At 40.9% G+C, this 14,449-nt stretch overlaps 1 protein-coding gene across 11 annotated transcripts in view; it reads left to right on the forward strand.

Moving 5' to 3' along the window:
* LOC141781581 (serine/threonine-protein kinase BRSK2-like) overlaps positions 1-14,449 on the forward strand; it is a 130,053-nt gene that overhangs the window by 104,675 nt on the left and 10,929 nt on the right. For 6 of the 11 annotated variants that reach the window (XM_074657439.1, XM_074657403.1, XM_074657412.1 and 3 more), the window contains exons 13-17: positions 249-308; positions 8,097-8,157; positions 11,832-12,492; positions 12,970-13,018; positions 13,369-13,492. In XM_074657439.1, the coding sequence (XP_074513540.1) occupies positions 249-308; positions 8,097-8,157; positions 11,832-12,492; positions 12,970-13,018; positions 13,369-13,492 (955 nt within the window). The remainder of the gene's footprint in view (positions 1-248; positions 309-8,096; positions 8,158-11,831; positions 12,493-12,969; positions 13,019-13,368; positions 13,493-14,449) is intronic. The other 5 variants (XM_074657455.1, XM_074657463.1, XM_074657471.1 and 2 more) reach the window with 3 other exon arrangements.

Raw genomic sequence — 14,449 nt, forward strand, 5'->3', positions numbered from 1 at the left:
AGGCAGCGTGTTGAATGTCCTCCAGCATGACCCATGAATGTGCTTCTCCTGCTGATTCTGGATCTGTGCATGTTCTGACTTCCCGTGTTGCTCCTTGTTTCATGGTGGTTTAGTTTGACCTTCTCTAGCGTTATATATTTGTTACACGTTAAGTTTGTGTTTTGGATGCATGCTCAACATTAGGATTCCCCTTTAATGTGACGACCTTTCTGTCTGTCTCTTGGTTTTTCTGTCTGCCCCCTTTTTAGCAAATCTGTGTTCAGTAAAAGCTTGGATATCACAAACGCTAACTGCAGCAAGGAGGAAAGGTATTGGTCGGCTCCGTTCCTGTTTGTTTGTCGTGTCCGATCCATTTTCCTTCCTTTTTACCATCTAGTTTCTTTTTTTAGCATCCAGTGGCTCAAGTCCTTTACTATGGAGGACGGAACCTGCCAAAATAAAAAATTAATTAATGAAAGAATAAATTACACGATAAATAAATAAATATCTCATTAAATGTAGCAAAAATAAAAATAAAATTTTAATGTGCTTCTTTATTTATCTTTGTATTAATTTCCCTTATTTATTAACTCTTTTGTTTAATTTTCCCTTTTATTTATTGATGTATTTTTTATTTTTTTTATTTTTTTTAGATAAATCATTATAGGGAAATATATATATATATATATAAATGCAAAAATAAATAAATAGATTTAAAAAGTGAAATAAAATGTGACATAAGTTGATATTTTTGTTTGAAGTTGCTTCTTTATTTATTTATCTTTGTATTAATTCCCTTATTTATTTATTCTTCTGTTTAATTTTAATGCACTTTTATTTATTTATTTTTATTACTTTTTAAATATATTTATTTAGTTTTGCATTTATTTTTGCATTATTTTGCTGCTTTTTTAAACATTTATTTTTGCACCTATTTTTTCTTTATTTTGAAAATATTTCTTTATTTATTTATGCACAATTTTCCCTTTGCACGCCTTATTTATTTCCCAAAACTTATTTATTTAAAAAAAAACAAAAAAAACATTAAAAATAAATATGTAAATAAATAAAAGGGAAAATTAAAAAGAAGATTAAATGAATTATGGAGTTAATACAAAGATAAAAAAAATGATGACGCAAATTAAAACAGAAATATCAATTTATGTCACATTTTGTCAATTAATTCATGATTACATTTATTTTTTTTCATGTTAATGTTGCTACATTTAATGACATATTTATTTATGTATTTATCAAGTCATTGATTTATTTATTCATTTATTTTTGATTTTGGCAGGTTCCGTCCTCCATACTATACGCATCTCTGTCTTTCACTTTTAAATGTTATTTTAGCTTAAAATGTTTCTTTCTATTAGAAGTAACCTGTTGACATACTGTAGTGTAGTTTACAGTAGAAATGTGTCTTTTACAGTTTTAGAAAGAAAAATAAAAGAAACAAATCACATTATGTTACAAACATGAATTATTCAGTCACTACACCAGTAAAACACGGACAATCTGCCAGTGCTGTAAAATCATTTAGATCTTTCTCCAACACAAAGAAAGATGTTTACAGAATAAGTTGTAAAACAGAAAATAATCTGATTACTTTTAGTAGTTATCAGAGTACATTCAACGGTGCTGATACTCAAATTAACTCATGTGGCACATTTTAGGCCTGAAACATTTTTCCTCGCCAAACTTTAGTGTCAGTTTGGAGCGTTATTTAACCTCCTTCATGACCAGCTAGTATGACATGGTTGGTACCGATGGATTCATCAGGTTTTATAGTTTCATATAATACCAGTATCTTCACTCTAGCTTTAAAACTGAGCCGCTACAACCTAAAAACTACAAGCTTAATTAATTATTAAGCGTTAATGTGTTAAAGAAATTAGTGGCGTTAAAACAAATAATCAAAAATGTGTTATTATTATGCGTTAACTTTGACAGCCCTGATTTTTATTGTTGCCAGATCTAAACAGTTAACGTAGAGAGTTATTATTACTAATAGAAATTATAGCAGAAATGGCAAAAAAGACTGTAATAAAACTGAATTATCTTTTAAGTTATAAGAAGTAGGGCTGCAAACTAACGATTGTTTTCATTGTCGATTAATTGATTAGTCGTTTGGTCTATAAAATGTTTATCAGTGTTTCCCAAAAGCCAAACATGACGTCACCACATGTCTGAAAGATATTCAGTTTAATGTCAAAGAGGAGGAAAGAAAACAGAAAATATTCACATCTAAGAGGCTGAAATCAGAGAATTATGAATTATTATGAATTATGTTTTTTAATTAAAGAACTACTCAGTTGATTAACCGATTTTCAAAATAGTTGCCGATTAATTAAATAGTCGACGATAATCGATTGATCGTTGCAGCTTTAGTGAGAAGCCAATATAGCTGAGAATCATTGGCGTTTAATTTATATATATATATATATATATATATATATACATAAAATAAATAAATACATTTAAAAAGTGAAATAATGTGAAATAAAATGTGATATAAGATGATATTTTTGTTTTAAGTTGCTTCTTTATTTATTTATCTTTGTATTAACTCCCTTATTTATTTATTATTCTGTTTTCTGTCTTTTTAAATGTATTTTATTATTTATTTTATATCTATTCATTTATTTTTGCACTTATTTTTTATTTTTTATTTATTTATTTATGCACGATTTTCCCTTTTGCATTTCACTCCTTATTTATTTCCCCAAAACGTATGTATGAAAAGAAAATCATAAAAATTAATACATAAATAAATAAAAGGGAAATTAAACAGAAGAGTAAATAAATTATGGAATTAATATATATATATATAAAAATATAAAGAATGGTAAAATGTAGACAGACTCAAATATTTCGGGCGACATGTATTAGTGGAAATAAACACGACAGGAGACAAATATGTGCCACTGCAGCATGCGTAGATCTGATGTCTGAAGCTGCATTAATAGATGTTTTTGTCCAGTTGGTGTCAGAGGAACACGCCTCAGACATACTACACATGATGAGGTTATTATTTGTCGGTAATCAGCTGCACATGGAGCAGATCGTTGCTGTGGGAGGAGGAGCAGATAGATATTTCCTTCTCTGTGAAATCAGAAAAATAGCACACCCTCCTCTCCGACGTTCCTCCCTCAGCCCTCGAGGGCAAAGAGAATTTTTAGGTCAACTTTTCTGTTTCCTCCTCCTCCTCCTTCCTCCCATCTTCACTCCTCATCGTCAGTGTGTGTGTGTGTGTGTGTGTGTGTGTGTGGAGGTTGATATTTATTGTTTCAGTGAAGCGTCTCCAGCCTCCCCGTGTGGCTGACCTTGTGCCGGGGAAACACAGTTTGTCGATGGATTCGCGGCCTCGGTGGAGATTAGCATAAATTAATTGCAGGAATGCAGATGGAGCACAAACAGGAGAACACTCCTTTATCTCTCTCATCATCTAATTGGGGAGATCCATAGAATGAGGCTTGTTGCTGCTGACGCTCCCTCTCTAAAACACACAGCCGGCAGTGAACCGTGAATTCATTTTCAGCTTTCAAAGAGTCGCCGGCATCGGCTTCCTGATTGTAGACTAGACGGGTGTCACAGTTAATGAGCTGGTTGTTAATAGAAGCTCCAGCGTGGAGAGGCTCCTCTCCGTCAGTAATGGAGCGTCATCAACACTCCCTCAGTATCAGTGAACACGGCAGATACAGTAGAGACTAGTCAGCATACAGATAACAGTAGAGAGGACTCTGATCAGCATACAGGTACAGATAGAGGGAGGAGGACCTGATCAGCATACAGGTACAGATAGAAGGAGGAGGACCTGATCAGCATACAGGTACAGATAGAAGGAGGAGGACCTGATCAGCATACAGGTACAGATAGAAGGAGGAGGACCTGATCAGCATACAGGTACAGATAGAAGGAGGAGGACCTGATCAGCATACAGGTACAGATAGAAGGAGGAGGACCTGATCAGCATACAGGTACAGATAGAAGGAGGAGGACCTGATCAGCATACAGGTACAGATAGAGGGAGGAGGACCTGATCAGCATACAGGTACAGATAGAGGGAGGAGGACCTGATCAGCATACAGGTACAGATAGAAGGAGGAGGACCTGATCAGGTTGTTATTGGAGAAGAAAAGGTCATTTTAAACATTTTACCTGGTGATGTTTTACATTTTCCTTATTACACAGCTTTGATTCTGATTGGTCAAACACAGTTCTACAGTCTTATTTCTTTATAACAGACCGTTGCTATGTATAACAGACCGTTGCTACGTATAACAGACCATTGCTATGTACAATAGACCGTTGCAACGTATAACAGACCGTTGCTATGTACAATAGATCGTTGATACATATAACAGACCGTTGCTACGTATAACAGACCGTTGCTATGTATAACAGACCATTGCTATGTATAACAGACCGTTGCTACATATAACAGACCGTTGTTATGTACAATAGACAGTTGCTACGTATAACAGACCATTGCTACGTATAACAGACCGTTGCTATGTACAATAGATCGTTGCTACGTATAACAGACAGTTGCTACGTATAACAGACCATTGCTACGTATAACAGACCGTTGCTATGTACAATAGATCGTTGCTACGTATAACAGACAGTTGCTACGTATAACAGACCATTGCTACGTATAACAGACCGTTGCTATGTACAATAGATCGTTGCTACGTATAACAGACAGTTGCTACGTATAACAGACCGTTGCTACGTATAACAGACCGTTGCTATGTATAACAGACCGTTGCTACATATAACAGACCGTTGCTATGTACAATAGACAGTTGCTACGTATAACAGACCGTTGCTATGTACAATAGATCGTTGCTACGTATAACAGACCGTTGCTATGTACAATAGATCGTTGCTACATATAACAGACCGTTGCTACATATAACAGACCGTTGCTACATATAACAGACCGTTGTTATGTACAATAGACCGTTGCTACATATAACAGACCGTTGCTACATATAACAGACCGTTGCTATGTACAATAGATAGTTGCTATGTATAACAGACCGTTGTTATGGGCACAGTTCTGATGTCGGACTCTGGAGGACCGTTTTTGTGTCAAATTATTGATTTCTCCAGTAAGCAGCCGTGATAATTATCTCCACAAAGAAAGAAACTAGAAAAATAAGAGTCTCTCTGAGATGAAAACAAAGTATCATCCGCTGCATCACTAAACTGGTTCGGACGTGGACGGCGTTTACGTGAATTATGATCATTTTCACTTTGTCAGTTTCTTCTCAGAGAAACACAAATGAGACTTTTACAACATGATGGTTTATCATGAGAAACAAGAAGAGAAGCAACGATAATGAAAATGATATTAGAGGAAGTAAATTAACCACCATCACCACGGAAACGTCTCACACGACGACGACGACGACGGCGATGCAGCTGTGAAAGCTAATTTAATGCCGGTGATGTCATCCCTCCTTTGTATGTGTGTGTGTGTGTGTGTGTGTGTGTGTGTGTGTGTATGTGTGTGTGTGTGTGTGTATGTGTGTGTGTGTGTGTGTGTGTGTGTGTGTGTGTGTGTGTGGATCTTCAAGCATATTTAATTATGATTTACTGTTTTCATTTTTCACTTCCAACAAAGCCAAATTGTCTTTGGGCAATTAAATCCCAACGTCTTCAAAGACATCAGCGGGCATGTTTGGTTTACGGTAAAAGTGTGTGCGTGTGTGTGCGTGTGTGTGTGCGTGTGTGTGTGTGTGTGATCCAGAAAGAGACGAGAGGGAGATATGAAAAGTTAATGATACGTAAATGAAAAATGGAAAAGCTCATGAAGAGAAGAAAAGAGAAACCATGCTAATGAATTTTGCAGTGTGTGTGTGTGTGTGTGTGTGTGTGTGTGTTGTAATGCTGACATGTCTGAACTATCTATAGATATTGACTTAAAACCAGCATGTTGTTCATGTTTGTTAGTAAATGCTAACAGGAATCTCTCCTTGTGTGACCAAATGTGTTAGCGACTCAAGCTCCCATCCTGTTGCAGCAGCAGCAGCGTGGCTCTCTGGATGTCGGTGTCGGTTCTACATTTTCCAAACGATTGGATGATGTTCCCCAGAGGATGAATCTGAACGCATTTAGTCTTTTTATTATTATTTTATATCAGTCAAACATTCTCCTTCAGTTTTCATAATATAACAAAATGTTAACATAGACATTAATCCAGTTTATAGCCGTCCCACACATACAGTACATACTGTATATATATATATATATATATATATATATATATATATATACAGTACATACTGTATATATATAACCTTTATTTAACTAGGAAGTCACATTGAGATTAAAACCTCTTTTACAAGTGAGACGTAGGCAGGACCGGGTCAGATAGCAGCATCCAACACATAAAAAGACAACATTAAATCACGAGAGCATCAATAGGTACGACAATAACACATGACATCATCATACAGTGCATTAACAGGGCAGCATGTTGGTCATGTGTTTGCTATTTAATTGAAACTACTGCAGCTAGCAGTGACCACTTCCTTTATTCTGTGTTTAAAATCATTTAAAGAGATAAGGGTCTCAAAAAAAAGAATAAAAGATATCAGAAATAAGGAGATACAAGAAGTATAAATTAATTTAATTTGCTCAGTTTTGATAAATACAGCAGCGGAGTTTACCAGACTTTTAAAATCGTTCTGTTTTAGAAGAAGGTCGTCTGCTTTATGGTGTTTTCACACCAAGAGCGGAGCGGACTTCTTGCACAGCGCGATTACATACAAAGTCAATGCAAAGAGGCGATTGGCACGAAAGATGCCATTGATGAAATATTTCAACTGGAGTGACAAATTCTTGTGACGCTGTGCCGCTAAAGCCTCTCAGCGTTGAGATCGTCCTCCTCTCCTCACTGACGTCCTGACGTTGTTGAATCAGAAATGGAGGATAAATAAATCTAGTATGTGTCTGTGGTCACCCAGAGCTACGATAGTCCATCACATCTGTCCAGAGAGCAGAGACCACAGACTGTCTGTGGTCACCCAGAGCTACGGTAGTCCATCACATCTGTCCAGAGAGCAGAGACCACAGACTGTCTGTGGTCACCCAGAGCTACGATAGTCCATCACATCTGTCCAGAGAGCAGAGACCACAGACTGTCTGTGGTCACCCAGAGCTACGATAGTCCATCACATCTGTCCAGAGAGCAGAGACCACAGACTGTCTGTGGTCACCCAGAGCTACGGTAGTCCATCACATCTGTCCAGAGAGCAGAGACCACAGACTGTCTGTGGTCACCCAGAGCTACGATAGTCCATCACATCTGTCCAGAGAGCAGAGACCACAGACTGTCTGTGGTCACCCAGAGCTACGGTAGTCCATCACATCTGTCCAGAGAGCAGAGACCACAGACTGTCTGTGGTCACCCAGAGCTACGATAGTCCATCACATCTGTCCAGAGACCAGAAACCACAGACTCTCTGTGGTCACCCAGAGCTACAATAGTCCATCACATCTGTCCAGAGAGCAGAAACCACAGACTGTCTGTGGTAGAAACAACAACGTCTCTAGATGACGTCATGTTGAGTGTTGATGGAGCAGCTGCATCGCCTGGCTCTGATCCATCCAGACTCCATTCAGAAAACAAGCATTTTAAAAGTTGTCTGCTTGTCGTCATGGTAACAGACCTGACAAAGCATGAGTTCAGACTTTTTACTAATCAGCATCATTATGTAGTTAATTCAGCATCATTTTGATCTGGTTATTGATATTAAATCACAGCACAATGTGATTATTTTGGGTTCATACCGCAGTAGAGACGTGTGGCTGCTAGATACAGTCAGTTCAGTGGCACTGTAATGGTTGATGGAGGAAAGAAAAGCTGTTGGTATCTATGGAGACAAGCTCCTCCTCCTTGAACACAGATGATACCGGCGGTCCAACTCGTGCGAGTAAAGCGAGGCGAAAATGTGCTTCTCTCTTGGGCAAGATAACAACATCAGAATGAGTTCCTCTCTCCGTCATCTGTCCTCGTTTCACTCACTTTTTCTCATCTTCAATCTGCTCTGAGATCAGTTGGATTTCTTGTGTATTGATTTTCTCCGTGTGTGTTTGTGTAGATCGCGGTCGATCAGCGGAGCGTCCTCCGGTCTGTCCACCAGTCCTCTCAGCAGTCCCAGGGTAAGTGTCTGTCACATTGGTTTTCCCACAATGCACCTCAGCGGCTGGCTGGCTGGCTCTGCTGGTATGTTGCTGCTCCGCTCACACACACACACACACACACACACACACACACACACACACACACACACACACACACACACGAGACGTCCATTCACTTCCATCAGCAGCTCATTCACACACTGTGGACTTCATCATGAGTCTGTCTGATGTACAGCTGAGCCACGACGACGCTGAGAGAGATGAACACTGACTGTCGTATCAACATGTAGATTTCTTAAAGGATAAGTAAAGACGTGACCAACATTAACTCCTGATCCATTAGCTCAGTGGTTCCAACCTATTCTCCTACTTATATCTAAGAAAAGATGACGTCATCACCCAAACTTTAGAAATCCTCGAAACAAAACCCTCAATTTGAATAAAAAATGTGATTTTTTTAAATGATTACATCTCTCTGTTACCAATAAATGTTGACTTTTAATTTTATGAATATACGATTATGAAAAACACTTTCTTTAGCGAGAGTTCATCTTCTCGTCGAGGTCGCCGTTTGACCTCGCTCTTTAAGTCGGGGCTGTACTGTACGTCACACGGCTTTAGATGATGAAGTGGCGCCGGATCCATCGGAGGCCAAACACCGAACTCCAGATGAGATCCGGTGATTTAACGTCCATACAGAACAGATCGTCATGCAGCTGCTGCAGATTAGTTGAAGAATGGATCATCACTCAGAGAGAAGTCTGCAGACTGCTGCTGCTGCTGAGACTAACAGGAAGGTCAACGGTGCAAATCAGCCTGCAGCTTCACGTGCAGCTTCTGTTTCAGTAAAGACCTGAAGGCAGTTTTTAAGCTCAGCAAGAGCATAAAGCATGCACAAACCTTTACTGTTAATGAATGTCATTGTTTTATTCTCCTCATCTGTTGTTTAAATTTATAAAGTAATGAGTAGAAGTCACCGGGCCTCATGCAACAACATTTTCCTTCCAGGTCAGGTTCACCGAACTCCCTTAACCGCACACTTTACTCTCCTAAATCGCTCGTTTCCGCCTCCTCTTCATGCATCACGTTCTCACTCCCAACTCGTCAAATACCGCCGTTTGGTCAGCGCCCGCTCGGCATCGGAAACCGACGCACGGAGGCGCCCTTTAGCGACAGAATGTGACGAACCGGGCTTTCAACTAACTCCAATGTAAACCCACCCGCGGCGTTATTCCACCAGTGTTTGTGTCAAGTGTGAAACTAAAAGTAATGTTGACACATTGAAGGTTGGCCCCTCCTCCTCCAGGAGATAAAAGCCGAACAAAGTTTCACTCTCGTTTTGGAAAAGAGCTTCGTCTGCTTGGCGTTTCTCCTTTGCTATATTTGCGTTTTGTGTCCGCCATCTTCGTAGCTTCCTCTTGGATGCGTGCTTACGATCTGACGCCTGGTCGCTACAGTTTGATAGAGGTTGACGCACAGAAACATCCCGAACACTGCAAAGTATAATATCCAGGCAGAAGGCTGCAGGGCCTCGGCAGATAAAGGCAAAGAAATTTGTCATCGTTTCCCAAATGCACCGTTTTACACGTCCACACAGATACGAAGTAACCAGAGTTATTAAAAATCTGCACCTTAGAAAGCAAAAATATCCAGTTTTGTTCCCAAAACTCTGTTTGCGTGTGGACGAGAGGCCTAAACGTAGAGTAAAATATCTGCTTTTAAAAAGATCTGTTCTCATGTAGGCCACAGACACCACCACACACTACTAGTTCAGTAAAATCCTTCTCACTGTGCCGTAAGTTTTATTTTATTAGTTTCATTTTTGGTAACATATTAAAAAACAATATACTGTTGCACCGTAACTACTTATTGAACTACCGTGTCTATGTCTGTATAATGACTTGTATGACGCGTCCGGACCGTTGGTGAATGTAGTTGGTACCGAAGAGAAAATTCTAAATAGGAGGAGCTAAATGGTAGCTTTTTGAGCGGTTCTTGCATGAGGCTCGTTGAGGTAAAGAAGAATGGAGGATGTGATTCAGGTGTTAACGCTCTGCTGCTGCAGTCGGTCCGGCTGTGGGTTCACTGTGTTCTGACCCGTCTTATCAGATCTGATCTGCTCATTCATTCCACAGCATCGTGCATCAGCACTGTGCATGAACTCTGGCCGCTTTCCTCGGTGGAGGGTGAAGCTAAACCTGTTAGCTTTCGAGCTGGTTCACTTGCTGGTAATCAGGGATGCACCGACGTATCGGACAGTAATCACCAAAACGTTCTGACTGAAAACATCCTGATTATAAAAGAATAGAAGGAAATGTAGCTGATGATTCTCTCTGTCTGTTGATTAGTTGGTTTTAGTTTCGCCTGTTAGATACACAGACACTTGTATTTCTCAAATGTCTGGGAAATCATTCAAGTCGTAGGAATTAACTTTAAAGCATCTTAAACTTTTTTTTTAAATCTTCTACCTTTAAATTAAAAGTAACTATTGCTCAATTCAGCATACTCTGTAGCTGATTGAAGATAAATCAAAATACACATAGTGACACAGAACTATGGAGGACTGAACCTGCCATCAAAAATAAATGAACAAATAAATAAATATGCCATTAAATGTAGCAAAAATAATATTAAAAATAAATGTAGCCTTTAATTAATGGTAAAATGTGACATAAATTGATTAGTCTGTCAGTTGATTTATTTATCATAATATTAATTTATCTTAGTATTAATTACCTTATTTATTTACTCCTCTGTTTGATTTTCCCTTTTATTTATTTATGTATTTATTTTTATTCATTTTTAAATTAATTCATTTTTTTTTCATTTATTTATTTTCACATTTATTTTATATTTATTTTTAAATGTATTTATTTATTTATTTCCCTTTCGATTTCACCCCCTTATTTATTTCTGTATTTTTTTCTTCATGCATTTCTGCCTCATTATGCAAATGAGGGGGCTGTCACTCAACCTGTGTCATCATGGGGTAAATTAAAGGGAAAATAAAACAGAAGAGTATATAAATAAGGCAATTAATACAAATATAAATTATTAATTAATGGCTCCATTTATTTTTAATATTGTTTTGTATTTATTTTTTTATGTATTTTTTTAAAAAAAATTTTATTCATTTATTTTTTATTTTAGCAGGTTCCGTCCTCCATACAGAATAGTTAGTTTTATATTCAAGTAAATTCAGTAGTTCATGCAAAATAATTCCCTCCCTTACATTTAATAGAAAATAATTTAAAAAGCGTTCCACCAAATTTCAGACAGAATTCAAACTAAGATAAATCCGTGGTGAAGGTAATAAATGTGACATCGTTTAATGACTTTAATGTTAATAACACATTTCAGACCGCTGAACATAGACCGGATCTGTACCTGTAGTTGTTTGGTCTGATCGCGGTGCATCCCTCCTGTTGATGCGTCATGAATGCTCCACTGCTGCCTCCTGATTGGCTGATCACTGAGCTAATCGCATGTTCTGTTTTTCTTTCTTTCTTGCACTCTCACCACTTCCTGCCTGCTCCACCTCTCAACTCATCCGCCACGCTGCTCTTTTTATTTCCTGGTGTGTGTGGTTTTTTTGTTTTTTTAATGGGAATGAACCGTTATTGGTGTTCCTCCGGCCTCGCTTCCTCATTGGCTGGCTGCCGTCATGTGTCACGGTGCATGACCGATTGCAGCCCACCCGGCGGTTCTTCATCCCCCCCCAGTCCCCGGACCTGTGTCAGTCCCCCAACTGCAGCCCCACCCACTCCCCCGAGGTCCGCCTCAACGGGGTGGGGCCGCGCACGCCCAACTCCTACCACCCAAAGATGGGGTCCCCCCTCATGCACCCCCGCACGCAGACCCTCCCCGCCAAGCCCAAAATGTCCGAGAAGCCCCTGCAGACCACCAGGTCCAACCCGCTCCCCAACACGGCCCAGAGCCCCACCACGCCCAAATCTGAGCCGTCCACGCCGTGCCAGCCTCTGGCCCCCTGCATCCCCAACAGCCCCCGGGTGAGACGCCACCCCCCCCTCACCGTCCCGCCCAAGCTCTCCATCCCCCTCTCCCCCGTGCCTCCTATGTCGCCCCGCCGCCGCCACCTCCACCTCTACCCTGACCACAACGGCAAATCTGTCCCCATCACGCAGGTGACCCCCCACCCCTCCCCCAGAGGGAGTCCTCTCCCCACCCCCAAAGGCACCCCGGTGCACACGCCCAAGGACAGCCCGGCCGGCACGCCCAGCCCGACGCCGCCGCCCAGCCCCTCCATCGGGGGCATGCCCTGGAGGACACGCCTCAACTCCATCAAGAACAGCTTCCTGGGCTCGCCGCGCTTCCACCGCAGGAAAATGCAAGGTGTGGTGAGGGGGGGGGGGGGGATTTTCAGAATAAAAGAGACTTAATTCAGATCAGATCTTTCTGATTTGATCCGGTTCTTATCTGTATCATAATGGGTTCAGCAGAGAGAGTTTATTCTTGTAGCTCCGGGGGGGAATCATCAGTTAAGGATGTTTATCAGCTCACCTGCTGCCGGCCGCATCATCACAACCAGCAGCCTCAGGTCACATGATAAATATCTCATTACAGGAAGTGGAACATTTACCATTATTCTGCTTTAGTTTAGGTACTTTCACCGTCACTACTCTGTGAAATCCCTCCAGACAAACTGAGAGCAGATAATCTGGATTATTTACAGTATTGATTCAGTCTGAAATGGAGCAGAAGCATCTTTACCACCACAGTTTCTACAGATTACATGTGAAGACAGGAAGTCAGCGTTGATCACATCCCAGCAAACTAACGCTGCGACCTTTTGACCTCTGTTTTACACAGTTCCCACCCAGGAGGACATGTCCAGTCTGACTCCAGACTCCTCTCCAGAGTGAGTACCGCAGCACCTCACCAGTCGGGATAGAACAAATGATGGTTCAACACATAATCCATAAACGGATATTTAAAGGGACAGTGTGTAGGATTTAGTGACATCATAGTGGTGTGGTTGCAGATTGCAACCAACTGAGTCCCTCTCCGCTCACTCCTCCCTTTCCAAGACTTTCTAAGCTAACGAAAACACAACGACTCTCAGTTCCAGCTGATTATACACTAATGAAAACACAGTTATGAATATTATATCATATGTCTTTCCTATTAAGACGTACATTTGAGATCATAGGATGCAGCATTACTGTAGCATGCTAGCATGTGAACCCCGCCGTGTCTCTCCTCCCGCAGACTGGCGAAGAAGTCGTGGTTCGGTAACTTCATCAACCTGGAGAAAGAGGAGCAGATCTTCATCGTGATCAGAGACAAACCGCTCAGCTCCATAAAGGCAGACATCGTCCACGCCTTCCTCTCCGTGAGTCTCCTCCTCCTCTTCTTCTGTTACTGTCTGGTGAAGCTTCTATCTGTCTGTCTGTGGTCTTTCCCTCTTTATGTTCAACACACTTTACTGGCTTCACTCTTCTCACTATATATACAGTATATATCATATTTATCAGTGTGTGTATGTATAAACTGGTCAGCCGTAACGTGATGACCACCTGCCTAATATTGAGTAGGTCCTCCTCCTGACCCGTGGAGGCCTGGACTCCATTAGACCTGTGAAGGTCTGCTGTGGTATCTGGCACCAAGCCGTCAGCAGCAGATCCATTAAGTCCTGTATGAGTTGTGAGGTGGGGCCTCCGTGGATCGGACATCCCACAGATGCTCCATCGGATTGAGATCTGGAGAATCTGGAGGCCGAGTCAACACCTCCAACTCGTTGCCATCCACATGATGTAAAAGAAAACGTGATTCATCAGACCGGGTCACCTTCTTCCATCGCTGCGTGGTCCAGTTCTGATGCTCATTGTAGGCGCATTTGGCGACGGACACGGGTCAGCATGGGGCACCCTGACCGGTCTGCGGCTACGCAGGTCCATACACGACAAACTTCAATGCACTGTGTGTTCTGACACCTTTCTATCAGAACCAGTATTAACTCTTTCAGCAGTTTGAGCTCCAGTAGCTCTTCTATTGGATCAGACAACACGGGCCAGCCTTCACTCCACACGTGCATCAATGAGCCTCGGGTCTGATCCTGTCGCTGGTTCACCGGTTCTGCTTCCTTGGACCACTTCTGGTAGGTCCTGACCACTGCAGACCGGGAACATCCCACAAGAGCTGCAGTTCTGGAGATGCTCTGACCCGGTCGTCTAGACAGCACTATCTGGCCCTCGTTAAAGTCACTCACATCCTTACGCTGGCCCTCCTTACGCTGGCCCATTTTTTACTGCTTCCAACACAAAGTTCAAAATGTTCACTTGCTGTCTAA

Source organism: Sebastes fasciatus, chromosome 2 (assembly GCF_043250625.1).
Source record: "Sebastes fasciatus isolate fSebFas1 chromosome 2, fSebFas1.pri, whole genome shotgun sequence".
Taxonomy (NCBI): domain Eukaryota; kingdom Metazoa; phylum Chordata; class Actinopteri; order Perciformes; family Sebastidae; genus Sebastes; species Sebastes fasciatus.